The sequence below is a fragment of the Tinamus guttatus genome, unplaced genomic scaffold, assembly GCF_059628265.1.
Source record: "Tinamus guttatus ecotype Peru unplaced genomic scaffold, ASM5962826v1 Tinamus_guttatus_pri_ptg000117l, whole genome shotgun sequence".
Classification (NCBI taxonomy): Eukaryota; Metazoa; Chordata; class Aves; order Tinamiformes; family Tinamidae; genus Tinamus; species Tinamus guttatus.
This window is the reverse complement of record NW_028288651.1, coordinates 829,065-854,249: the sequence shown is the minus strand read 5'-3', so window position 1 is coordinate 854,249 and position 25,185 is coordinate 829,065. Positions and strand designations below refer to the sequence as shown.

Here is a 25,185-nt window from a genome sequence, read left to right as displayed (position 1 = left end):
TGGCTGCAAGATGGAGTTAGCACGATTTGTCAATGACGCCATCACCCATGCTGAAGAGTGGAAAAAAAAGTGTTTTCTTTGACTCACTTTCTTCACTGTGTAAAGCAATCTGCTTCACAGGTCCTTCCAACTGATAGCATGGATGCAAAAAGCTGTTTCCAAGGCAGGAGAGGTAGCTCTATGCAGTGATACAATTTTTCCTCAGTTCTTACAAATGGATGACTTCTGGAGTGACAAAGCATTGAACCATAGCTAGGTGCTGCAGTTCTACCTACTTTGCAGACTTAGGGCTGACACTTGCCGTTGGGGAGGCTACGAAGCTGTAAGGCTACCTCAGTCTCACAGAAGAGTTACTGGGTTGCCAACAGCATTCACAGCCTATAGATATTGCAGCGCGCTCTGCCCTCAGCTGGTAACCCACACAGCACCAGGAGGTCTGCGCTTATCTCACCGCAGCACCATCAGGCAGGATGATGCTTGCCATCAGGAGCAGAACACAAATGTTATCAAAAGAAAAAGCCTTTGAGGGGCAGCACGGGTGTCACCCTACGCAAACCGCCTATTCTGGCCTCAGGTTCCTCAGCTCTTTACACTGATCTTCCTCTCACTTGCCACCGAAAATCAGCCCCCTCCTGCCTGGACTCACCCCTGAGCTGGCCCGGGGAACCGGTTGCTCTGAGCTGTGTTTCACTGTTCTCTCATGAGGTTCGTGTTCGACTGCATCAGTTACTCCATGTGGTTGCTGCTCCGCCTGCCCTAGCGTTCCTGCCAGCACAGGGGACAGCAGGAGAGCGGTGAGTGGCAGCAGGGGGCACCGCGGCCGGCTGAAAGCAATCGCCTCAGAGCAGCCGCCTCGCAGCGCACGAGGCCTCCTCCCCTCACCTGGGCCGCTCGAGCAGGCCACGGCGCTCCACGGCCCGCACGAAGCCTCACCAGCCGCAGAGGCTGGGCAACAAACGTGTCGGTCATCTGCCCAGACTGGCTGTGTTTATGCCCTCGGCTGCAAGATGCTTATGTGAGGCATGCAATGAAGCTAGGACTTTGCAGACTCCTAGTGAGAAGGTGTGTGAAGGCGAACAGCTGGAAGCTGAGTTATAACAACTGGAAAAAAAACCCAAAAGATGGTTGCCTCTCTCTTCTAAACAGGCCTTAATTGCTGTTTTTTCTTTCAAGAGAGATGTCACTTATGGATGAGGCTATTTTAGCCCAGCTGATGTCTAAATGACAATCTCCAAACACAAATTTCAGCCCCGGGACATCATTTAATCTGTATCAGCAGAGCACTCTGATCCCTGGATGGGATTTTGGCACTCTAGTCTGTTAGCTTGTATTTACATTCCAGGGTCAGAGGTTGGTTCACAGAAAGGCTGAGGGTGGGAAAATCTGCAGGAACATTTAACACGTCATCACGTCAAATGGTGCTTAGTCTTTCTGGGAAGTTCAAGCCTCTTTGTAGTCAGCAGCTGGGCCAGTCCATTCATCAGCATCATGAATATGGTCAAGGACATCACCAGCACGTAGTGGCTAATGCTGCAAGGAGATACAGATTGAAAAAAAGGAAAAAAAAATGCACAATGTGAGAAAAACAATTAAGTTTAAATAGCCTTCTGAAAAAATATTCACATCTAATTATTACTTATTAGTCCAGTACTACATTTATATAGACTGCCCTGGGATGGCAACCTTTATAATAGCACTACAGTGTCAAAACCAAAATCTCTGGCAAAATAAAAGGGTAGGGACAATGGTTTCTGTGACAGAAACCATTGCAAAATTTCAGTGTGCTGAGGATCATGCAAAAGAGAGAATTCACCACAAGGTAGACATTCTTTGGTAATAAGACAACTCAGATATGCCAGCTGAGCTTCATTTTTTCATTCACTGATTATTGGAAAGATAGCAAGCAGAAAGACTGTCCTCCATTTGCTCCATGTCTCTCTGTCTGCTTGGATATCTGATTTGACTAATATTACAGTGAGGATATTGAGTTAGACTTGAGTTTTGACCTATAACATTCAGCATCCCGTGTTTGATATTTGAATCAAGCAGCTCTTTAATATAAGTCACTAGTCATAAAGAAATCTTTTTTTTTTTTTTCCTGAATCCAGTGACATCTTAGCCTAGAGTTTCAGAGGAAATACTGCTGCACCCCATGTCCATTACAGCATCCAAAGCCACCCATGCAACTGTTCATTTTTTTCCTAGGACTATCAAAGATACTGCCATTAGAGGTATCCATACCTCCTGCATCTCCACTATTTCAAAACAGATGGCTCTTCAGAAAGAGCAGGATAACTTCAGACTTGATGAAGTCTGAGCTTATTTACCAAAAAAAGGATTCCAAGGAGTGCTTGGAGGTTTAATGGTCTGGAATTTCTGCCTGAGGACTCATTCTGTTTGACAGTTTAGCCACGGAAGAGCAGCAGAGCTCGTAATTCTGACACTATCAATCCTCACGACCCCAGACTGTGACAGTCTTGGCACTAACATGGCATAATTTAGTTCTGTGAAGTGTAGAAACACTGGCTTTAACAAAGCTTGGACACTAACCAGCATGGGAAAATAAAACTAATCCAGAAATTTGCTAATGAGTGGGAACTCTTCCATAGCCAGGATGCGAGCAACCAAAGGAACCAGTCTGAATACACTAGGCTGGAGAGCACTGAAAAGGACTTTGCTGCTACAAGTTACTTCTATTACTTAAAAAACCATTGCTGCAAACAGCCTCAAACCTCAGCAGGCACAATCCAGCCCAGCATCCTGCACCTTGCCTCTGTGTGAACTCCCAGCTGCACACAGTGCAACTGGAAACATTCCTACTCCTGCCCTTGTTTCTGGCAGGCGATGGGCCAGATCACACAGCGAGAGCATGTGATCGGGCAAAAAGCATGCCCTAACCTGGGCAGTCCCCTCTGGGCTTCGTAGTTCGCAGCACATTTACAGCCCAGAGATAACACACCTCCCTCCCAAGGGCGCCCTTTGGAAATCCACCTGGGTGTGCTGCAGACTGGGTCCGCAGTTCAGCGTCAGGGCTCCATGGGAAGGGACATAATGTTGCACTGTGAGAGACAAACCTTGGTTTCATGTAACCCTCATGGTGTGACATGCCCTGGGGCCTGTGCAAGTGCCACAGGCATGGACATTTGCATAGCTTTTAAGGGAATAACCACTCTGGTGAAGAGCTGCATTGTTTAATGTCTCATGCATTACTGTCAGTATCTCAGCTTTCCTTCTTGCAGGGCACCAGAATTTTATTTTTCCTGCAAGTAGCAACGTTCTAATTCTAGCTTTCCAAGAAGGTTTGAAAGTGCTGAATTCAAAAATCAGAAGTCAAATGAGGGCTCCTGTATTTCTACACACACCTTAAGACAGTCATAAGAGGCTTACTGAGTATTTGCTAAGGGCCCCATCAGCATGGGGCTTATGCAGACATCTCACTTCTCCTGGCCCTAGAATGGGCTTTGCCAGACGTGGATGCTAACAGATGATTTTAGGCAAACACAAAGCGGGGCTGCTGAAAGGAAAAATCTCCTCCGATTCTGCTTAGCTACTTGCCAGTCAGCTGTTTTCCAAATGAGCTACTGCTAACGGACAGATCTCAGACAGAGATACCTGCCATATCCAAGACCAAAGTCCAGTCTGATCAAGAGATACCTGTAGCTCTAGGAGTAGAAAGAGGCACCCATTCTCTCAAAAGCTGTACCACTTTTTTTCCTGTTCTTTCCCCTCTCCCACCCCCCAAAACTACAGGCAACTTGCGCTCTTGAATCATATGGCAGTTTGCTATTGGGAAATTCCTCGGTGCCTGATTTTGAAGCGCACCCCAGCATCAGGGTCGCTCGGTCACAGTTGTGGGCAAATTCTAATGATATCTTCAAAGATGTGCACAGAGGAAGAAGGGCCAGAGGGAGGTTGGAGTCTACTCTGTTTTGTTTTGCAGTACAACAAAATCAAGCACTGAGGAACTTCCCAACAGAAATTTCTCCTTTGCTATACTGAAAAAAACAAAAAATAATAACAACAAAAAAACCCAGAATGGCTATGTTCCTTTATTAAATTATCAGATCTTCAGAGTAACGAAAAAATGCATTATGCCACAGAGCACAACTAAAAGCAATTTCAGCCTATGTGTTATCATATAATGGCAAACGGCCAATATCGCTGGGGGTATCAGCAACTGGAACTGCAGAGCCTGCAGGCAGCAATGCTTGGTAAATTAGTTCTCAGGTTGGCATAATGCTGTATTTAAGTAAAAAAGCAAACAAAGCAAGACTCCTACTGGTATGTGCCATAACAGTGATGGAAAAATCTGGATCCTTACACAACGCCGAACTGCAGCTTTGGCTGCATGTGTAGATATAGTAAAGCAGGCAATACTAAAAACAAGCTTACCCCAGCTCCATAAAGAGGAAAAAACAAAAGAAAAAAAAGTGATACTTCAGGATCCAGGCAAGATAGGTCCAGGACAAGGAAGAGCAGACTAAGTAGTGGGTAAGACTTATAAAGGATGAGACGAACGGGCAAAGGCATGGGAAGAAAAGAGGTCGCTGATGGATGGCTTCACAAATACAGGAAAGGAGACACCAAACATCAGTGGGGAAGGGGAAAAAAAAAAGATCCTTCTCCAGAGAAGAGTGTCTGTTCTCTCCAGACAGACGATAGTTAAGACAGCAGACTGGATTAGCAACTGGTAAGGTGGAGAATGGTACCTTAGCCATTCAAAAACTGGAACTGAAATAAAACTAAGCAAAACTTAGCCCCTCTTGGAGAGCTCTTCTCAGGAGAGCTTGAGAGCCCCCTTTCTTCATGACGTGCTACTTTCGGTGTGTGCTTAGGAAAAATCCTACACATAACAGTACAGATGTAGATTCTAAAGTTTAAGTCTAAGCATTTTAGGGGAGAGTCCTTATCCTTCCTCTCTCCACTTGAAACAATTCACAAACCATGTCACTCTTAGCTCCTGTTCTTAAGGTTGTTGGTAGCACTCTTGTTCTATTTACACACCTATTGTTTTAATAAACACACAGAAACCTCATCTCCCCAAAACTACAATATTTTTACTATACGGTCCCAAAATACGCACAGATTAACAGTCCAAGGTGCACTTTCTTTTAGTAGCAATGCTGCTAGAACAATTCTCTCCTGTTTTCTGTATTTCAAGAAAACATAACAAAAACAGTCTCCTGTACTTTATCTGTGTCCTCTGAACTTTGAAACTGCAGAAGAGTAGTTCAGATTGTATCTATCTCTATATTTTCTAGCAACTGTTATAAAAAACAATGGTTCTGTAAAAAGAAAAAAACCTATATAATGTCATATAAAATGAGGCTTCAGTTGTTTATCTCAACCATCTGAATATATAACTATTTAGAAAGTTTATATTCTATACAGATACATCTTTAAAGCTATAAATACATCTGTAATAAAGTTTTTAAGCCATAGAAACGTTAATTTTAATAACAAAGCAGCAGAAATCTAACTATTCTTTTTGCCTGTTATTCAAAAATAGAAGAATCTGTCAGAACAAACTTCTCAAGATCACGTACCACAAACAGGTGTATCAAAGATACTAGGAAGACTGTATTATTATTTTTATGAATTTTAAGGATGGTTACTTTCTAGTGCATATAACGCAGCTTATGGTGACCCCAAGACATGTAGGGTAAGAGGATCATAGTAAGGTCGACAGACCTCTGAAGCTTGCCTAAGTGGCCACTGCAAGATTATTACCCTGTTCTTATATCAAAGCAATGGAAAGCTCTGAAAAAAAGTTCATGTTGATTTTTGTGCCACAATTGTGCAAGATGACAAAAAAGTTCCTAAGAGGCCACAGATAAATACGGTAGTGGGTAATTTACTGAGATACGGGACTCGATGGTGCATTGCTCATTTGCTGAATGCGACTGTATGGGTGGATTTGTTGTTACTCAGCATTTCAGTAGCAATCTGGGAGAAGAGGGGAAAGTAGAAATCTCTTTTATGTTCAAAGACAGAACTTCAGTGTTATGGCTGCAATACAACCGAGAGAATAAGGACATCATGTTAATGCAGAAATGCAGTAAGGTAGAATGAGATGCAAAGCCAGGGACAAAATTACGAAATGGAAGCACATGAGTAAAGAAGAAACACTTCCACATGATGAAAGTCAGCAAGGCAACAGAACACCAGCACACCACAAAAGACCAGTGAAATCCTTATCTCTAACATAAAAAGCTCTGAACACTTGCATTGAAATACTCAAGTGCTGTCCAGTGAGTTTGTCCTATTGAACTTGCACATAGGAGAGAGGACATAAAAGGGTTTTGAAGCCTATTATTTAGAAAAATCCAGAAAACTCTCTCAACAGAAACAGCAACAAAAGGAAATACGCACCACAAGCTTTCCAAATACAACATATATAACCCCGGACTCAAACAGATTTTAGACAAATGAATCTCTCAGACTTCACTAGGCAAACTGCTGCTTTTTCAGTCCATGATTTCAGTGAGCTGGTAACCACTAATGTAACATGAACCCTGATAATTACACTCGCCCCCACACGCATCCCGCTCCCTATCCATGTCACAAAAAGAAACAAAGGTGGCGGCAGCTGTCTGTCCCTAAGGGTGCTCCTATTCTTTGCTCCCTGAAATTTTCTACAGGCTTCGCTGAGATACAAGCGGTTGGGGGAGAGGGGAGGCAGTATCATTTCCTGCACTGACTCAGTCTTCTCAGGTCTTTTGGCAACACCTAAAATGTCAACTGAGTAAGAATATTTTCAGAACTTGCTGCCAAAGCAATAGCAGGCAACAGGAATGCCACAGAACTGTCACAGCAGTGGTAGCAAGAGGACAGGAAAGAGCCACTTCAGTACCTATCTCCCCTAGGAGCTGCCTGCCAACCTGTGAAATGCTCATCTTCCCTCTTAGGAATGCCCAAAATATCTCCTACTGTTGTCTACTACTGTGGCCTAGCCTGAGTATCAAAAAGCAGACAACTGCTCCTATCTGAAGGTGCAGGGGTCAAAATGTTGCTGTGAGAGACAAGGACTGCTCCAGTTCTGCCTACAGCCTCACCTGTTTTCTTATGCAACCAAGAAAGCTTTGTTTTATACACATATTTTACAGACACAAACACATAACATATATGAAGAACTAAAAATAATGGAGGTGGCAAAGTGAAGCTCTCAAAAAGGCAATAACCACAAATTGAAGGCTGCCTGTGCATTGTGAGCTACCACATTATAAATTGGTCACAAATCACTTTTTCAAAGGGACCTTTTCAGAGCCTTCTTCAGGGCACATAGCTTGTACACTGGGATGAGAATTACACTGGTGCAGAACCGACTTCCCTGAAGTCTTGGGAACAAGGCACACTTCCAGTTGAAATAGATCCAAGAACGTACCATGACTATAAATCACTATGCTATAAAGAGGAAGCTGGTGGTTATCTGCAAGAGGTTTTATTTTTGTTTGCTAACTCCCAATTAGAAATCTTCTCGTCCAGCAGAAGAGAACATTTCTGGGTCTTTAACATACATATTAATCTACATGGGAATTCAAATAACCAGAGGATGAGGCCATCCAATTTACCAAAAGCTTAATTTCCTGCTGGGAGCTTCCAGAAGGCAGCCACAAGCAGGATTTTTTATCTGCACAAAAGAACAGGCGGAAAGTACCTGTGTATGGGTATGCGTGTGTACACACGCATGTACCAAAGGTAGCACAGGGCTGAGCAAAGCAAACACAATATTAATACTAACCATGGGTCACTATTCAACTTTTGCTTAAATAACAGTCTCAAGTGACTGGACTGGCTGAGTTAACAACAACATGTTCTCTCTCAGCCTTCTTGCAGAGTATTACCGACTTCCCTAAGTCAGGGAAGTTACATCCAAAATGTCAGTACTCTCTGTCAGTTCTGAGATAGGTAAAAATAAAACAGCAGAACTGAAATTCTACCCTTTGACCTTTAGGCTACAAGGCTACATCATGCAAATTGGAATATATTTGTTATAGCAGTGATTTCCATGTTTAAATATCACGGATTTATTCTCCTCTAACTGAGGCTGGAAAATCGCATAGGTCTTACTAGATACCAACACATTTACATGAGGCTCATTAATTCACAGGGATTGTATGTGGAGGCTTACGTAGATTCAAGGCAATTAACAATTCTGATAAATTATATTTTAGCAGAAATTAAAAGTAATTAAAATGCAAAACAGTAATTAAAACATATTGTGTAATTACTGTTCTTTAGAAAGCAAACAAATAATACTGTTTTTCTTAACATCATAAATCCACTGCTTATTTCATGTCACTCTGGCACAAATTTTAAGACACAGGGTTTAGGCTGGGGCATGTGTATGTGATTTAACTACTGTGAACCTTACTCAAGCATTTGATTAGGGAAAGTAATTGCAAAAAATTACAAGAGTTCTAAGTAGATAAACAACAATATTAACCTATGAGCACTTTGAAAATGCAGCGAAGGCAAAAAATACTGTACCTTGTTCCAATATCGAGCCAGCTTCCATAATCTTTAACCAAAAAGAAAAAGTGCTAGGAAATAAAACACAAAATAAAAACAATGTTTTCAGGTTGTTTACTTGAAGTTTTTAATTCTTCACGTAGAACGAGGGCAAGACCTTTCCAGGAATGCTCGTTTGGACCAAAGTGAAGAATATTCTAGGAGGGAGAAATAAGTTTAATGTGGTATTGAACACAAACAGCTAGAGAGGGACTAAGTTCTGTCGAGGTCTTTGCAAGAAGCACGAAAGATTACCAGCAGAGAACCGTCTCAGGAAGAAAATTGCTGGAATTAAATTCACGAATTTAATTGCTTAAAATAATGGATAACATCTAATGTCTGTGCCAATGAGAAGGCCCCATATTTTCTTGGAATTTTTCCCAAAATTTCTTTGGGCACCTTGGGCAGAAAAATGCCAGAAGAAAACACAGCTTGATCTGTGTAAATTAATCCCCAAATTCTAGGTGATGGCCACATTAAGCAGTTAGTAAGATTCAAGACCATACACCACATAAGCCTTTTTCTTTTTTTAAAAAAAAACAATCTTTTTTATTTCTTGTATACACACAGTTGCTGCATATCAAACCTCTTTGGTCATACTTTGTTTTGTACATCACTACACATTTGTTTTAAAATCATTAAGTCAAAGCAGAATATGTTAGATATAAGACCTTGATCATAGCAGTACATATCTCCACTGCTTTCCCTTTCAGGCCAGGTGGACTGATTTTATTAGTGAAATGTAATGAGTGTTATTTACTGGTATTTCAATCCCTTTCCTATGGCAGTTATAAAAAACTCAGTTTAGTTGGAAAGATTTTTTAAAAAAAAACTACACAAAACTATATCTTTTCCATTTTTCACTCTACAGACAAATGAATCATTATTTGGTTTTGTGCCTGCTGCTTTTCTATAAGCTTAGATCCATAAATCACACTGTAGAATCAACTCACATCAGGAATATTTACTCCAAAGAGCTGAAACTAAAACAGTCCGTACAAAACTCTACCTGCTTATTTTGAAATGTTCCTGTTTATTTTGTGATACCATTGGGCACTGCTTGCTGGATTGAATGTAGCTTGAGGAGGCATTGAGTACATACTTTTAATCATACAAAAAACTGGGAATGATAACTTAAAATGAAAGAGTCAGAAGGTTAAGTAATAAGAATACTGCCTCTTCAGAAGCCATTAACTACGTAAAATTCAGAGAGAGGCAATTGGAGAAGTTTTATCTCTAAATTAGGCCAGAATTCTGATTAAATTCAGTGCCCTAGTTCTGAAAACTTTGAAGTCTGAAACAAATTCGGCTCTTCCCAGATGGAATTAGGAGAGTACTCTGCCTCTGGATCTCATTTGAACAGAATGTGCAACGGCAGCTTACCAGAGCCATCATGTCTGAAATCACAAGAACAATGAGGAAGAGGCTGAAAGAAAAAAGCAAGAACAGACCATCAACTTCTACTAGTGGCCACAGACAATTACAAAGCTTACTAAAACCCATTAAGGAATTCATATGATACAATTTCTTTTCAATCGCTCAGATGTATGTCACTGTACCAGAGAAAGTTAAAATATATGACCATAGCATTTGGTGCTTGTAATCCCACCCTGCTTGAAAAAGACATTTTTAATTAAAAGAGCTCCAGTTTTGCAACAGGGAACCCCAACACAAGTGATTTATGAGAAGACAAGAGCAGCATCCCAAAGGCTGAAGGCTAGGCATACTTCTAATTCACATCAAAAACCGAACGCTACAAACCAGACTTGTCCAGCAGCTAGCACCCTGTCCTGACACAGGGAGCTTATGTGCCAAATAAGTCAAAGAAAGCTGATTTAAAAACTTCAGGGTGGACTCTAGTGTGACCAGCACTGCTTTTGCATATGCAAATACCTGTGTTCTGATAGCCTGGCTGAGTAGGAGCCAAAGCTGGGGAGAGCCTCCCATCCGGACCGTGGGTGCCTCCAGCTGCTCCGGGAGCACCCGGCATTTTGGGGCATGTGCCCAGACCCAAGGTCTCGTCGGCAGACTGCAGGCTACTTCAGGAAAGCCAAAAAGCTGTGCTTTTTTCCCCCATTACCTTAATCTTGTTGTTATTAAAATATGTAAATCATAAACTACATGAAAGTAGTTGCCATGAACTGCTTAAAACTAGTTTCTATATTGATGGCACTGAAGCAATGTTGCAAACAGCTAACCCACTAACAGAAATGTCTTTAAGCAGAACACAGTTCATTTACCAGCACCACCACCAAAAGTATGTGAATTTTGTGCGTGCCTGTGTGTGCGTGTGCTTTTTTTTTAATGTCCTACTGTAGCACTGTATGAGCCTGTGCTGGGCACCACTCGTACCCATGTCACCTGATGGGAAAGTTGTATCTTCAAGTATTGCTGAAGTCCTGGCAATGCTTCATTAGTAACTAAGGATGCAACAACCCAACTATTTCTCTGGCTTACTGCAAACCTCAGGCATGCTCAGGTTGCACGGGGCTCAGACAGGACATTGCAATACTGCAGTGCTGTGCAAGCGCTCAACTAGAGGGCTGTTGTAATGAGCAAGCTCTAGGGACTGACTCTGACAGAATATTCCCCATGACTGGCAAAACGAGTCTTCCTAGAAAGAGGGGGAGTTTCAGACCTACTTGTCCAAATCACAAAAAACTGTATTTTGCTCCCTGACCTGCAGAAGGAGCATCCTCCTTCATGGCATCATCCATAATCCTACGTGAGAAGCAGAGGATCCACGATGTCCTCTGGTGCACTGAAAGCGCCAGGGTGGGGTGACAGATTCATCTGGGCAGTACTGAACTTCCACGGAAAGGCATGCAGCCTGCTTTTTCCCCTTCCCTTTTCTCTGAAATTCTATTTGTAGTGATGTCAGTGCTACTCAATTGGTTAGATTACAAATGGGTTATTTAAAATAATCGCACTGTAGGCAGACGTGTAATATAAAACAAAAATCAAATTTTAAATTCTGCTCATTTTTCTACATTAACGAAAAAAAGGTGTCCCTGCTGTGTATTGTCAACAAAGAATATTAAATACCTGATTGTTTCAGACAGGGCCAACACTTCCATTTATACTCATTTATTACTCAGCAAAGGATTCCTGAGCTTGCAAAAACAACAAAATCCCAGAATAGTAATACCAAATAGAAGTAACAGTATGATCTCTTGGTTGCTTTGTTTTGTTTTAATAAGACTGAGATTGGACAACTACAAATTCTGGCAAAATAGATTTGAAACCCTAATAATGCAGAAATTTAGAACTTACTATACCTTTTAGAAGAAAGTTGTGTTGTGACTTGGACAGCTTCGAAAGCACATGATACCAAAACAAATGGGATTACAACCTGTTTAAAACACAAACTATATTTTAGTTTACAACCACACTTATAAAACAACCTGGAAGACAGACGAAACATTTTCACACTTTCAAAATTATCAGGAAATGTTTATGGTGTGAAAATAAAAATATTGGCAAGAAAAGCTTGAAAATCAGTTTGCAGGAAGCATGTTAGTAAATGAATAATAAGAAAAAAAACCTTCTATGGTCACGGCTGAACTGCAGTGAAACAAACCATGCGGCAATATGAAAAAGGATAATTAAACCACGCTCATGATCCTCACTTCCTTTATCCATTTTTGCATTGTCAATAAATACTTCAAAAGGGCTAGAATACAAAACTATCCAGGTCCAATATCTCACGTGACAGACTGCAGAACTCCAAGTACAATGAGACAATTTCAGCTCAGCCACAAATATCTAAATATAGATTATGTTCACCAACAAAATGGCAACACTGTTCCTCCAAAACCAAGTCAAGCAAATAGAAATAGACCAGTGAATTAGAAAAAAAAAGTATGCTAGAAATAGTTTATTTCTAATTTAAGTCTGCTTTCTCTGGGACAGAAGGAGGAGAAATAGAGGCAAGAAATGTCATTTAGCAATAAGCCGTAAACTCAGTGTCTCTCCTCTGTGCTGCGCTCCTGAACTCAAGTATCAGGAAGGAGCTCCCACACCTTGCCTGAAAACAAAAAGCGCAATTCAATCCCTAGCAACTAACAAGATAGAATCACAGAATGCTTAAGGTTGGAAGGGACCTCTAGAGGTCATCTAGTCCAACCCCCCTGCACACGCAGGGTCACCTAGAGCACGTGGCACAGGACTGCGTCCAAGCGGGTTTTGAAGATCTCCAGAGAAGGAGACTCCACAACCTCTCTGGGCAGCCTGTTCCAGTGCTCTGTCACCCTCACTGTTAAAAAATTTTTCCTTAAGTTCCTGGGAACTTTTGGTGTTTCAGTTTGTGGCCATTACCTCTAGTTCTGTTGGTGGCCACCACTGAAAGAGGCCAGCACCATCCTCTTCACCCCCTCCCTTGGGGTATTTATATACACTGATCAGGTCTCCTCTCAGCCTTCTCTTCTTCAGGGTGAATTCTTACGGGACTGAAAGGCCCAGCTCCCTCAGCCTCTCCTCATAGGGCAGATGTTCCAGGCCCCTGATCTTCCTTGTAGCCCTGCACTGGACTCTCTCCAGCAGCTCCACATCCCTCTTGTACTGTGGAGACCAGAACTGGACACAATACTCCAGACGTGACCTCACCAGGGCTGAGTAGAGGGGCAGGATCACCTCCCTCGACCTGCTGGAGATGCTCTTCTTAATGCAGCCCAGAATTCCATTGGCCTTCTTGGCTACGAGGGCACACTGCTGCCTCATGGTCAACTTGTCATCCACCATGACACCCAGGTCTTTCTCTGCAGAGCTGCTCTCCAGAAGGTCAGTCCCCAGCCTGTACTGGTGTCTGGGGTTATTCCTCCCCAGGTGCAGGACCTTGCACTTGGCCTTGTTGAATTTCATGAGGTTTTTCACCGCCCACCAGTTGCCCAGTCTGTCCAGGTCCCTCTGGATGGCAGCGCAGCCCTCTGGGGTATCAGCTACTCCTCCCAGTTTGGTATCATCAGCAAACTTGCTGAGGGAGCACTCTGTGCCTTCATCCAGGTCATTGATGAATAAATTGAACAGGACTGGACCTAGGACTGACCCCTGGGGGACCCCGCTAGCTACAGGCCTCCAACTAGACTCTGCACCACTGATCACCACTCTCTGGGCCCTGCCATCCAGCCAGTTCCTAATCCATCTCACTGTGCACTCATCTATCCCACACTTCCGGAGCTTGCCCAGGAGGATGTTGTGAGGGATGGTGTCAAAAGCCTTGATGAAATCCAGATATATGACATCCACCACTCTCCCCTCATCTACCCAGCTGGTCAACAAGGTATTAACAAGCTGTTAAAAATTATCAAAAATAGTGTTCACTGTAAAATGACAAATTAGTCATTATGACATTTAACGCCTGTATTTAATGCACATAGACAAAGCTAATTTTACATATATATACGATACATATATATACACACACTATATGTATATATTTACACAAACACTATACATACAAATATATATGTGTGTGTGTGTGTGTGTGTGTATATATATATATATTTAGTTTTCCTCAATGCTTGTGTAGGTATTACAGTATGGGTAAAATTTATCGTTTGTTAAATAAGTAAGTCTTCTCTACATTTACAGTTTCTACTTAAATATAATAGGCCAGTTATATTTTCTATACACTTTAGTCTCTCTCTTACAGAAAATCAGAAAGGTCTATTCAGAAACACCACCAAGGCTGAAAGCTACACATGCGATTAAGTGGGTTAATGAATCTCAATTATATAAATATATCTCTCTGTAAATTGCAAAGTAACAGCTATGTGCATGATATGCCATTTATTAAACAGTTTGTCACAAAATTTCACTAAGATTACTAACCTTCAGCACAAGCAAGCCTCCCATCATAAAGGGACTGAACACGGTCAGGAAACAATAGACAGAAGCTGGATCGAAACTAGAGAAGCATGAAAAAGGCATTACAACTTATCTTTGAAATGGCAGTTTCCATTAAAAAAATAGGAAGAAAGTTATTTAGTTTCTCCTGAAACTCACATTGTGCATATAATATTTCTGAGCAAGGCTTCCAACTTCCTCTTGTCTTGCCCAAGTGTTAAATTAACAAGGGCTATTCACCTCACTTTGCTTTTCCTGCATGTTTTCTCTATCGGTGCCTTTGGAGGGGCCCTGCTGCCGGGGAGCAGGGGAGCTCTCTGAACTCACCCTGCCAAGAATCCCCTGTGGAAACTGGGACAACCAAGTACTGGCAAGCTCTGGCTCCTAGGAGCATGTTACAGAGAGCAGGGATGAAGGGAGTTATTATTCCACTGATTACCCTTATAATACTGCTGCCTGATTTTGGTAACCAAATCCATATTCAGCAGGCTCATTGTAGAAAGATTTTCTTTCGCACCCTGCCGCTTTTCAAATGAATGAATAAAATTTACCTGTTAACAGAAGCGATGTTGCCAGTGCCGAAAAAGGCTGTCACTATGAAGAAAACCTAGATGTATTTAAGGAAAATACACCATGGAAACAGTTGCAGCAGAACAAAAACATTTTCCCTGTTCTATTGCAGTTTGCTTTCAAAATCCTGCCATGAAGCTACAAGAAGCTGACCCACTATTACAGCTCCACACTGCACTTAAGAAATACGAAGTATGTGACAGGGAGGGAGGGTCTGTTTAGCATTTTGGAGCCCGTCTCGAAGTGTCTCCTGGAGAGATGCAAGTGGATTGCTGTAGGCCCCGAGCAAGGTAGCAGTTATTGGGACAACGATGCCCGTTGCACCTTCAAACACACACGTATTTGCAGGAGGCAACAACGTGTCTGTGGTCCTGCACCTTGTTGATGGGGTCACTGAGGAACCAGCCAGGGAAGAGGGCACTGGCTAGGAAACAAGAGCAAAGGCTTTTTTATGCTGTCCCTCCCATAGTTTTCTTGCCCAAAGGTTGTCCTGATCCTGCCCACTGCAACATGGGATTCACGGTTATTCCCTATGTGGGGAGGGAGGAAGGTTCTGGCAGTTATCTGCATGGCTCCAAGTTTTTATATCCCACCCTTTTCAGATCAGGATAACCCCTATATTCACCTATATTCAGCACCTATCAAACCATTTTTGTCTCCTTCTTTAGCTCTAAGCTTCGTTCCTCATAAGGTATCAGTGTCCCCTCTTTTGCAATTTCCCAATATCAATAAAATCCAACAGTGTCTGCTCTGCAATTCTGATCGACCCGCTCCGAGCTGGTTATTCTGCAAACTCTAAGGACAGTTTTCAGGCTTTTTCAGGCTGCCCCAGCTCCTGCTACAACAAACCTACCTACACAAGAAACCCTTCTATTCCAGACTTGCTCATAATTTCTCTCCCACTTACATACCCATTACCCTTCCTGCCAAATCACTGTCACCTAACAGCAATTACATGATGAGAGAGAAAAATGGTATGATTAAGCCTCTACAGTATTTAAAAAGAAAAAAAAATAAAAAAAGCAATCAACAGCAATTTCAATTTCAGAAACGTAAAATGACTGTTATGTTAGTGAACAATCAGACAACACCTCCCACCCAAGCCAGAAGCATTTCTAACAGTGAAAACAAAATATACTATGAATAATCGTGGGACAGATTCTGGGAACATTTCTCATTAGTCTGCAGGAATCTCCTTTCTCCCCTCACACAACTGGCTATGGTCACTGCCTGTCCCCTAGCTTTTTCTTCCTAACACACAGTCATATTCTAAAATGAGAAAACATGAGTAATTTTAATATCACATCTTCCAAACAGTCCGTCAAGGCTGAATGAGTTCCCTCCAGACAAAATGTAATAAAAGCCACACTGAAAATGAGTCCCCTTACAAGACCATGACTATAATGTCCATAAGAGACCAAATTTTTCAGCCTTGGAGCCAGACCTCAAAGCAGTGCAGTTTGTATAGAATTGTTGGATCAAAAACCCTGACATACAAGGTCATTGTCTTCTGAGCAACATGAGTCAAATTATCTCGGTCAGAGTCAACTAGTTTCTGTTTCCACACACTACCAGCATTCTGGTTTCAGTACCTTGGAAAGGAACCCATCTCCTGGCTGGAACACAGCAACCAGCAAAAGGATACAAAGAAAAAAGACCTACGGACGTCATCCAAGTGGAGCTGTCGAAACTGTGTTATATCAGTGGTGTAGGAGAAGCTGAAAACAGCAAGCTGGAAAAACAGCAGAGGAGATCAATACCTAATATCAACTGAGATATTTTGATATAAGAAGCATATTTTTACTGGAATGAATGAGAAATAAACCTACTTCCCCATCAATTGTTATTAGAGTGGCATCCTGATAAGAACTGCAAATCTTTCCTATATTTTCATTATACTTTAATGAACCAGTCAGAAGGATAATACAAGTGAGATGATCGAATGAACACAGCAGAGTTTCTGCTGTTGTCTGCACTAGAGAAGTTCTTCTGTGCTTTAGATTTATCTTTTTTTCATCATAAATATCCTGCCTACACACACACACTTCCACTGCTCACATAAGCATGTGTATAAAAACCCACAGCAATAAATGACTACAATTATCCTCAGTTGACTTATGCTGTGAATGAGAATACTAAAATATTCTCCATCTCCTTCACTCAGTTCTTAACACAACATCGCCTGATCTGAAAAGAAATGATCTTTGTGGAGTTTAAGAGACCACTGAACTTTTCACTAGGGAAAATTAAAAAACAAGTAATAGATTCTCAATACTGTCAACATTTTAATTAAAAGCAATCTCATATCAGAAAACTTAGCTGCATTCTCAAATTAAAAATTTTCTTTGGGGCAGGTATTGACAGACATTTTGGAGACGATTTTTCTAATCGAGAAAGGTGAGGGGGATTGAGCACTATCATTCTTTTCATTTCAAAGTAAAACAAAGGTCAGGAGATGTACAGGGAGTGACAGCAGAAAACTTAATTACAGCTCGCTTGTGTCCTTTTCATTTGCATTTGGTTCATCAGGGCTTCATAACTGCTCTAGTCTTACACATAGTATACAGCTTCTATAGAATTTTATTTTTAAACAGACTAAATATTAGACCTCTATCAGGCAGGCATGCATCAGAGATGCCTTGTTAGAATACACTAAAGGTCAAAGTTGGTCCCAGAGAAGGAAATGAAGCCTAGAGATGACTACGCTGTGCTAGAAACCTCCTGTTGCTACCATGGCCTCACACTAAGGACACATATTTCACATTCAGATTCCTCTTCCGATATTTAAGATGCTTCAGAATATGCCCACGTGCCCCTTAAGTATCTGTAATGCAGACAAAAAACAGTGACTACTTTCATTGATGATGCTCAACCTTGAGTTGGCAAATTCTGCTCTTTCTCATGTTTTAAAATCACCTCTTTTGCAGGTCTAACACAAAAACACAGTATTTGCCACCAGGTCCGCTCTGGTGAATGTCTTTGCTCTAGTTCCACCACCTGGCATTTTTCCTGGATCACGGCACTATAATGAGCTACAAAAGGAAGGGAAGATCTGCACCAGCAGCCCCCTGACAAATGGCTCTGGCAGCTCCGCTGCATCCATATCCAGGTTCTCTGTGCTCTGCATCAACAGCAGCACATTTGGGAAAGCAGCAAAGACCGTGGTAGCAGCCCCTGCCTGGCTCAGCTCAGCCAGGGAACAAGCCCTCTGGTGCTGACCAGCTCAGAGGTGCGAGCTACAGCGTGTTAAACCACTGGCCTAGCCTCACAGTGGCAGCAGGAGCAGCACGGGCTTTGAACAGCGCTGACACAGACGTTCAATCTCCATCTCCACCCGCACTGATATCTGTTACAGAACTCCCTCTCCAGGCAAATCCACCGAGGTACTACTTCCAGTTCAGTCTCTGGCTATGTGGCTGTCTAAACAGAAATAAAACACTCTCCTTGAAGAGAGAAAGTGGCAGGACTAAGTCAAACGAGATTTCTGGTTTCCTATGGGTCATTTCAGCCTCTCACAAGCACATTTGGGACTCTTCTATCAGAAGAGCAGAAAGTAATAGCAATATCGTACTTAATTTAAACAGGGCTGTTATAACTTATTCTAAAATAGCATGACACTCAAAGAGCTTTGTAGTCTATAGGATACACCACTAAGTCAAACCGCTTTCCTGCTTTCTCAGGAATGGCTCTGATGAGAAACATCTTCAATAAAATCTCATATAAATCTCTTTTACAAGGTCACATTCCCATTTTATAATAGATCTGATACTGTCTTTCCAAACTCAAAAGAAGGAACTGCAAAGTGTTGTGCTACGAAAACCACTGAGGTTATTTATTGTACCTCAACGAAAAGACAATAAAGCTGATAGTTATATTTATATCAGGTTAATTATCTGCAGTTGTTACCTTTGGTTTGAGTGAAAGACTGTAGTGCTGCAATGCTTCTTGCTCCATGCTTATCCACGCAAACATCAAACCGGACAACACCAGTGGAAAGAGAGCTTCATATCTGAACAACGACATAGTTAATCACTGTACTTGCAGTCACCAAAAAACTTTTAACGTCAAATACATTTTTTCTTTCTTACTTATGTGACATACCAAAGACCAAACAGCATCGTCCTCCCTTCTCTACCCATTTCTGAGTATATCCACATTTTACGGGTGGAGTTTAAAGACACACAATGATTAAATGGTAGATGTAGGAGAGACAGAGGCTGCTTCAGCTTTGGTCAGTTCATACTTTGGATCCTGAACATTCACACTGTCTTATTGGAAACATGATTTCACGATATCCACAACATCAGATTGGTGTCCTTTGGTGTGATGATTAATTTTAACAAAATCAGACCAAACAAAAAGGAACCAGATAAAGAAAAAAAAATCACCATTTTCTGCAAAACAGAAAATTCTGTAGTCAGAACTGCTTGAAATTGAGAACAGGAGGTGCAGTCCAGGTCAACAAGACAACTAGCAAGTGTCCTTCTTCAGGGTCCAATCACAAACTTATTCTGGGGACCTCAATCCAGCTCCCAGAGAGAGGCATTCCACATAGTAAAATGAGCATCACATTTCATCAAACAGTCTTTTCCTTCACTACACACTTTCATGCATCTCAAAGACTGTGCCAAGTTACGCTCTCATTAAGACAGCTCTGCTATCAAAGTCACTCGTTTCACCTAGAGCGCCTAGCGAAGACTAACAAGATTTTAATGTTGTGGGATAACTTGTCTGTTATTTTTTTCTGAACATGCTGCAGGATAACAGGAGGGAGCTGGCAGCATTCGAGTGGTTTGGTGCGTGTTCACAGTACAGACAGGGAGATTATCAGTCTCAGAGACAGCAACATTCGCACTGTCCAGTAGCCAGGACAGACCAAGAAGGCTGAATGTAAGAGTGTTTGGGTGGACAGGAGTAAAATTAGAGTCAAAACCTTAATGAGAAGTGGGAGGAAGGGGAAGACAGATGGGAAGGAAAAAAAATTAAAAAGAGAGAGTCAAAAAATGCTTCATGTGAAATGAATACATCCTCAAGAGGCAGCTATTGCGAAGTGTCTGCTGCAATATATTTTATTCCACTTAATTTTCCAGTATGATTAAATCCAAAGGATAAGTGGGAGGTGAGGGGGAAGGAATGGTTCCTATACTCTCTATTAATTATGCTCTGAAGACCTACTGAGTTTTGAAAATAAAGCATGGGATTGGCTGACGCTGTTTTCTTCAGTCTCTAACCGTGGGGATTTGCCTTTTATCTGAAAGGCAGCAAGTCTTGTTCTTTACGCAGGTCTACAATCTCTTTGGAAAAACAAAAGACCAAAAAAAAAAAAAAAAGACCAAAAAAACCCCACACAAACACACAAAAACCCCCAACTTCCATCAAAATATCTCCTTGAAGAAAACTGACCCTCATTTTAGGGCTGTTTCCTGAGGATGCCATTTAAACCACAGTTAGATGCAAATATTGAGCAACTGAGAGACAGGAGTTATTTCTTTTTGTTTGTGAGCAGAAAAACATGTACCAAAACAACAAAAGATATAAATTAAAACAGATTTCATTATTTTGGTACAAGGCTGCTTGAATACATATCCTTCCAACCACTGCCTGATGCAGCTGAAAAGAATGTCAACAAAACAGAGTGCTTATAATACAGACATAACCTTGGAAGTTCTCCTGAAATTTTATTTAGTAAGCTAAATAACCAGATAAATGCTGAGACTTCAATTGAAGCAAGCTTTACATCTTTAATAGAAATATTTATGAGATTCAGCAGACAATTTCACATTTAGCCCCTGATTTTCATATTTAGCATCAACACAAACAGAGTAACAAAAAAGTACCCGGTGCTGAGGAGCAGGTAGACGGACATCAGAGAGAGCAGAATGCTGAAGAGTCGCTGAAAGAGCAACGTGGGGCTCAGGAAAGGCAACACTGAGGAAGAAACTGCAATGAAAAGAGACTCCTCAGTCACTGCATGCAAAACATTTCACCCTCAGTAACAATGCAACATTTTTCAAAGCTTAATATTTTATATATAAAAATTCAAATCTGGTCATATATGCCCCTATTTTGAGAAGTTACTTTCCTAAAGAAATCTAAGTGTTCAGAAAGCTTAGTATTTCTCAAAAGTAACTTTGGAGAAAAAAAAAAAAGTAACAACTTCTCTATCATATTAATTCCCTGGCTACCTAGCCCACTGGCATTATAATTTCTCAGGAACTACTATGCCCTTCAAATAATTCAGACAGCTGTACTCCACAAAAACAGTTAAACTTGACAGTTTAACATGAGCCTGAGAAACACTTACCATGGCTTTCAGAGTCATGGAATTTTTATACAACAATTTTATTTGATCTCTTTATATAGTGAGTTGACAAATAAGTGTGATGCTTCAACGTACTATGATCCCCCATGCATTACTGAATCACTCAGTCTGCAGCAACAGTAAATCGTAATTAGCTGATATTACTGATTCAGTAATAAAACTAAAATACGCAGGAAGTGCGTTGTTCAGTTGTGGTTCTTTTTTTTGACATAATATAGGTTTGTAGCAGTACTTTTGGTTAATACATTCATGAAATAGCTGTGAGCTTCTAAAACTTGTGGGTCAGCATGTTTTACTCTCTGGCTTCCAGTGTCACCCCTGTTAGAATAATTGAGTGAGTGACTTTAGCTCAAGGGTGCTTCAACCCCTCGGCATCGCTGGTGTCACTCTGTGCTTAAAGAAGGCCCTGCTCAAGAGGGGCACCAAGGACGTTCACCACAAGTCCGAACTGGTAGGAAGAAATTCAGTGCAGCAAGTGGCCTCTGCGAGTGACACTGAACACATCAAGCACCTATTGCCTTCTAAAGCCTGTGCACAGTCGTAGGAGAGGCCAGACAAGTGGCCAAGCAGGTTATAACTGTCCCTCCACCTCTGAGGCACCACATCAGATATTAAACATCAAAAGATCTCCATGTTTCTGGCAGACCTATGCAAACCTCTCTTCATGACCCCTGCCCATGGTTATAACAAAACTTGTCACACGGCAAAGATAGATTTCAGCTGATGAAAAAGTCTGGTTGAAATATAAGGTATAGATATTTTAAAATATCTGCTAACATAAAAAAGAAGCTTCTGAAGAACAGGGAAAGCAGCCGGAATCACACTGGGTTTGTCTCTATCTGTTTTCTGTTAGGTTGTACGGCAGCAACCATATAGCGCCACAGCTAAGGCCAGCTCTCTCCACAGGCCTTAGAGAAACAAAGACCAACTCACCTGCCTGGTTCTCCAAAGAGCACACTTTCTTTAAAAAGCTGTTTTAGACTTAAATTAAAACTTTACACAAGGTGGACTTCATATTTGTCAGAATGAATAGCTGAAACAACTTGCTAAAACACCAGGAGTGTTAATTCTAGTTTATCATTACCTTGAATAAGTACTGAATAACTATGTTTGTAATATCTTAAATATATAAATGTACTGAGGTACAAAATGTGAGTTCAGACAGTAACAGTGCTGTTCTGACAAAACTCTCTTCCAGAAACAGGCAAAGAGAAATTTCACCCACATGTAATGGTGATAAGCTTGAGAAAGTTTCATTCAGGCCCTGCTATCATGTCATGTTTGTGGTAGGTGCTGATTTATGGCTAGACCAGTGACAAGGGTTATCTTTGCAATGGGAGTATCAAGGACATCCTGTTAGATGCCAAAGTTTCTACCTGCCTTGCGCTGCAGCTTCAACAAATTGAACAAATAAACAACAAATAAAACTCCCCTATATCTAATACAAATGATTGCTTCTAGTCTGAAGGATTTTTTTAAATATTCAATTTCAATAGAAACATCACCCACAGCAAAGAGAATTTCTCATGTACTCTTTCCTCAACTCTAGATTACTCTGACTGCCCAAGTCATTTCTTGGTTGAAAAATATTTCTCTCTGACCCCTACACAGAAGGGAAAACTAATCTTTACCCTCAATCCCTATTACAGTAAGCCAAGCAGGACATCATTGACTTCAGTGGCTTTTCAACTGCAAAGAATTCATCCACATGGGGATCACCGCTCAGCTTAGCAGGCTATAAAGAGGCAGGAAAGGATAGTGGTGCTATAAAATACCCCAGAGAAAATGAAATCGGAGAGCTAGCCCTCCTTGTGCGCACGCCGATCACATTCACTCACATTAATCTTCAACTCGTTTCCTCAGTCGAAAGCAAGACTGCTAAAACTAGCAAGCGCTGCTTAAATTAAAGCGACGCCATTGCTTCAGGAATGTATACAATATATAAGGCCTCCAGCAGCTATATAACAAGAGTCATAGGTCTGCCACTAAAAAAAAAAAGTTTAAATATCCCGGCTTTGAATTTTAGCGAAGAGATGCTATGAAATCATCAATGGGATATGTTTAGGTCTAAATATCTCACATTTCAAAATTAATCATGGATAGATAATGTGCAACATTTTCTAATAGAGCCCTAGAGAATTATTTTATAGATGAAATACCAAAAGTTTTCTTTTACTGTGCTCCATTGTCTCATAATTATACCTGCTCTGTTTAACTATCGTAAGATTTTAATTTGAAGGGTTACAAATCCATAACTTTGCATTAATACTAGATCACAAATATTTTGTACCACAGCTCTGAACAGCATGTCAATACAGCAAAGAGTCTCTGCCATCAACTGTGGCTTCAGTCTTTATTGAAAAGTAGGAATAATTTTCCTCACTTCCTTGTGTTTAACTGGTTTGCTTGAGTAACATCCCAGACTGCCCTTCTCTGGATTCAAATGAAGCAAAAATCAAGTTTGTACCACCTTATCCCATACATCTCAAAGGGATCTTTGAGATACTCACAATATTCAAAACAAAAGATAAGGCTATTTGTAAATCAAGTTGTTCACTTTTTACTATAAACTTACAAAGGAGTAATATTTTAGATGACTATTATATTCATAAACAAAAAACTACCTTGGAAAAGAAGGATGGTGAGTACATTGAAAAAACAGGAATAAAAAAAAGTAAAAAGTACAAGAGGGAGTGAGATGTTAATACAAGGTCTATCCCCATCTCCATTCCCCCAGAAAAGACATAAGACCCCAAACGCAAACCCAACTCTCAGCACACAGGTTTGGGAGAGGTGGGGATCTTACCTAGAGTTGTCCAGCTGATGATTTGGTTGAATTCCGGCAGTCCCTGTTTGTTCTGCAGGCTGCTATGTGTACTGCTCACAACATACGTTGAAAGGGCAATGCTCAGCATCTAGAAGGAATAAATATCACAATGAAACACAGAAGTAGCGTGGGGAAACTCTGCCATGCCATATTAAATATGTAAACTGCTTTGTCAGAGTTGCATAAACCCCTTATGAATCAATACAAGAGAAATGGGAAGAGAATGAGAACGCCTGGTGAGGCTCTACGATGTGCAAGTCAAACATTTCTAGATTTTTAAATTGCTTTTTAAAATTTCTTTCCAGACTTTATGTTATTCTAAAATCACTTGACCAAGTGTCCTGGATCACCAGCCTGAAATGCTGTGTCACTTTTCAATAGCGGCTCCTTAAATACTTGTGTAAATCAGAAAACACACATGCCCCAAATTTTTGCTTTTACAAACATCTCCTAAAATAAAGTTGTCTTAGCTCTAGCATTTTTAAACAGACACATACACACAAACACATTTATTTCCTATTTGTCAGATATTGCAAGGATCCAGGAACAAACCAGGGCTTAACACCCCTTTTTATAACCTAACCACCCTCCTCACACATCCCTCCCCATTCTTTAAAATAAGGTCAATATGGAGAAAAAAGCAAAGGACCTAGCAAGCAGTGGGGATCACAGGGGCAGGACAGCAGCTGTCTGCACAGCAGCCATGGAACCGCCGGCTGCTCCGTGGGATCCGTGAAGAGGCCAGCAAGTCAGGCAAGCAGCTTTGTAAAGGGGAGCTGGCAGCAGCAGGGCAGATTGGAGGTGAATTTTAGCAGCTGGAAGGAGCTGCAGTTTTAGCATGAACCAGCCTGAATCATCACAGGTGCAGTTCTCTCCCTCGGGGAAGGAGGGGAGCTAAAAGAAGGGTTTTCTCGACTAACTTGAGAGACAGCGCTCACTCATCAGGTAGCTGCACAGTAACCTTAGGAAAATCATCCCGTGAGTCAGGTATTTTTGAGAGAAGCAGACAATTACCCAAGAAAATGCTTCAGCCCAGTTCTCAATTACTGCTGTTTATTCAGAGCTCCGCAGGTTCCCCTCCGAGGTAAACCGGGCAGGCACAGCACTTCCC

The 25,185-nt window shown here is 41.3% G+C and overlaps 1 protein-coding gene across 1 annotated transcript in view; it reads right to left on the bottom strand.

Annotated features, from left to right (window-relative positions):
• Positions 1-1,242: 1,242 nt before the first annotated feature.
• Positions 1,243-25,185, bottom strand: part of PIGN (phosphatidylinositol glycan anchor biosynthesis class N) — an 85,820-nt gene continuing 61,877 nt past the window's right edge. Inside the window, exons 19-28 of the mRNA XM_088521339.1 lie at positions 24,054-24,162; positions 20,763-20,865; positions 18,832-18,934; positions 16,571-16,657; positions 14,907-14,962; positions 14,341-14,416; positions 11,790-11,863; positions 9,895-9,937; positions 8,491-8,543; positions 1,243-1,530 (exon numbers count right to left, since the gene is read on the bottom strand). Of these exons, the coding sequence (XP_088377465.1) occupies positions 1,407-1,530; positions 8,491-8,543; positions 9,895-9,937; positions 11,790-11,863; positions 14,341-14,416; positions 14,907-14,962; positions 16,571-16,657; positions 18,832-18,934; positions 20,763-20,865; positions 24,054-24,162 (828 nt within the window). The 3' untranslated portion in view covers positions 1,243-1,406. The remainder of the gene's footprint in view (positions 1,531-8,490; positions 8,544-9,894; positions 9,938-11,789; positions 11,864-14,340; positions 14,417-14,906; positions 14,963-16,570; positions 16,658-18,831; positions 18,935-20,762; positions 20,866-24,053; positions 24,163-25,185) is intronic.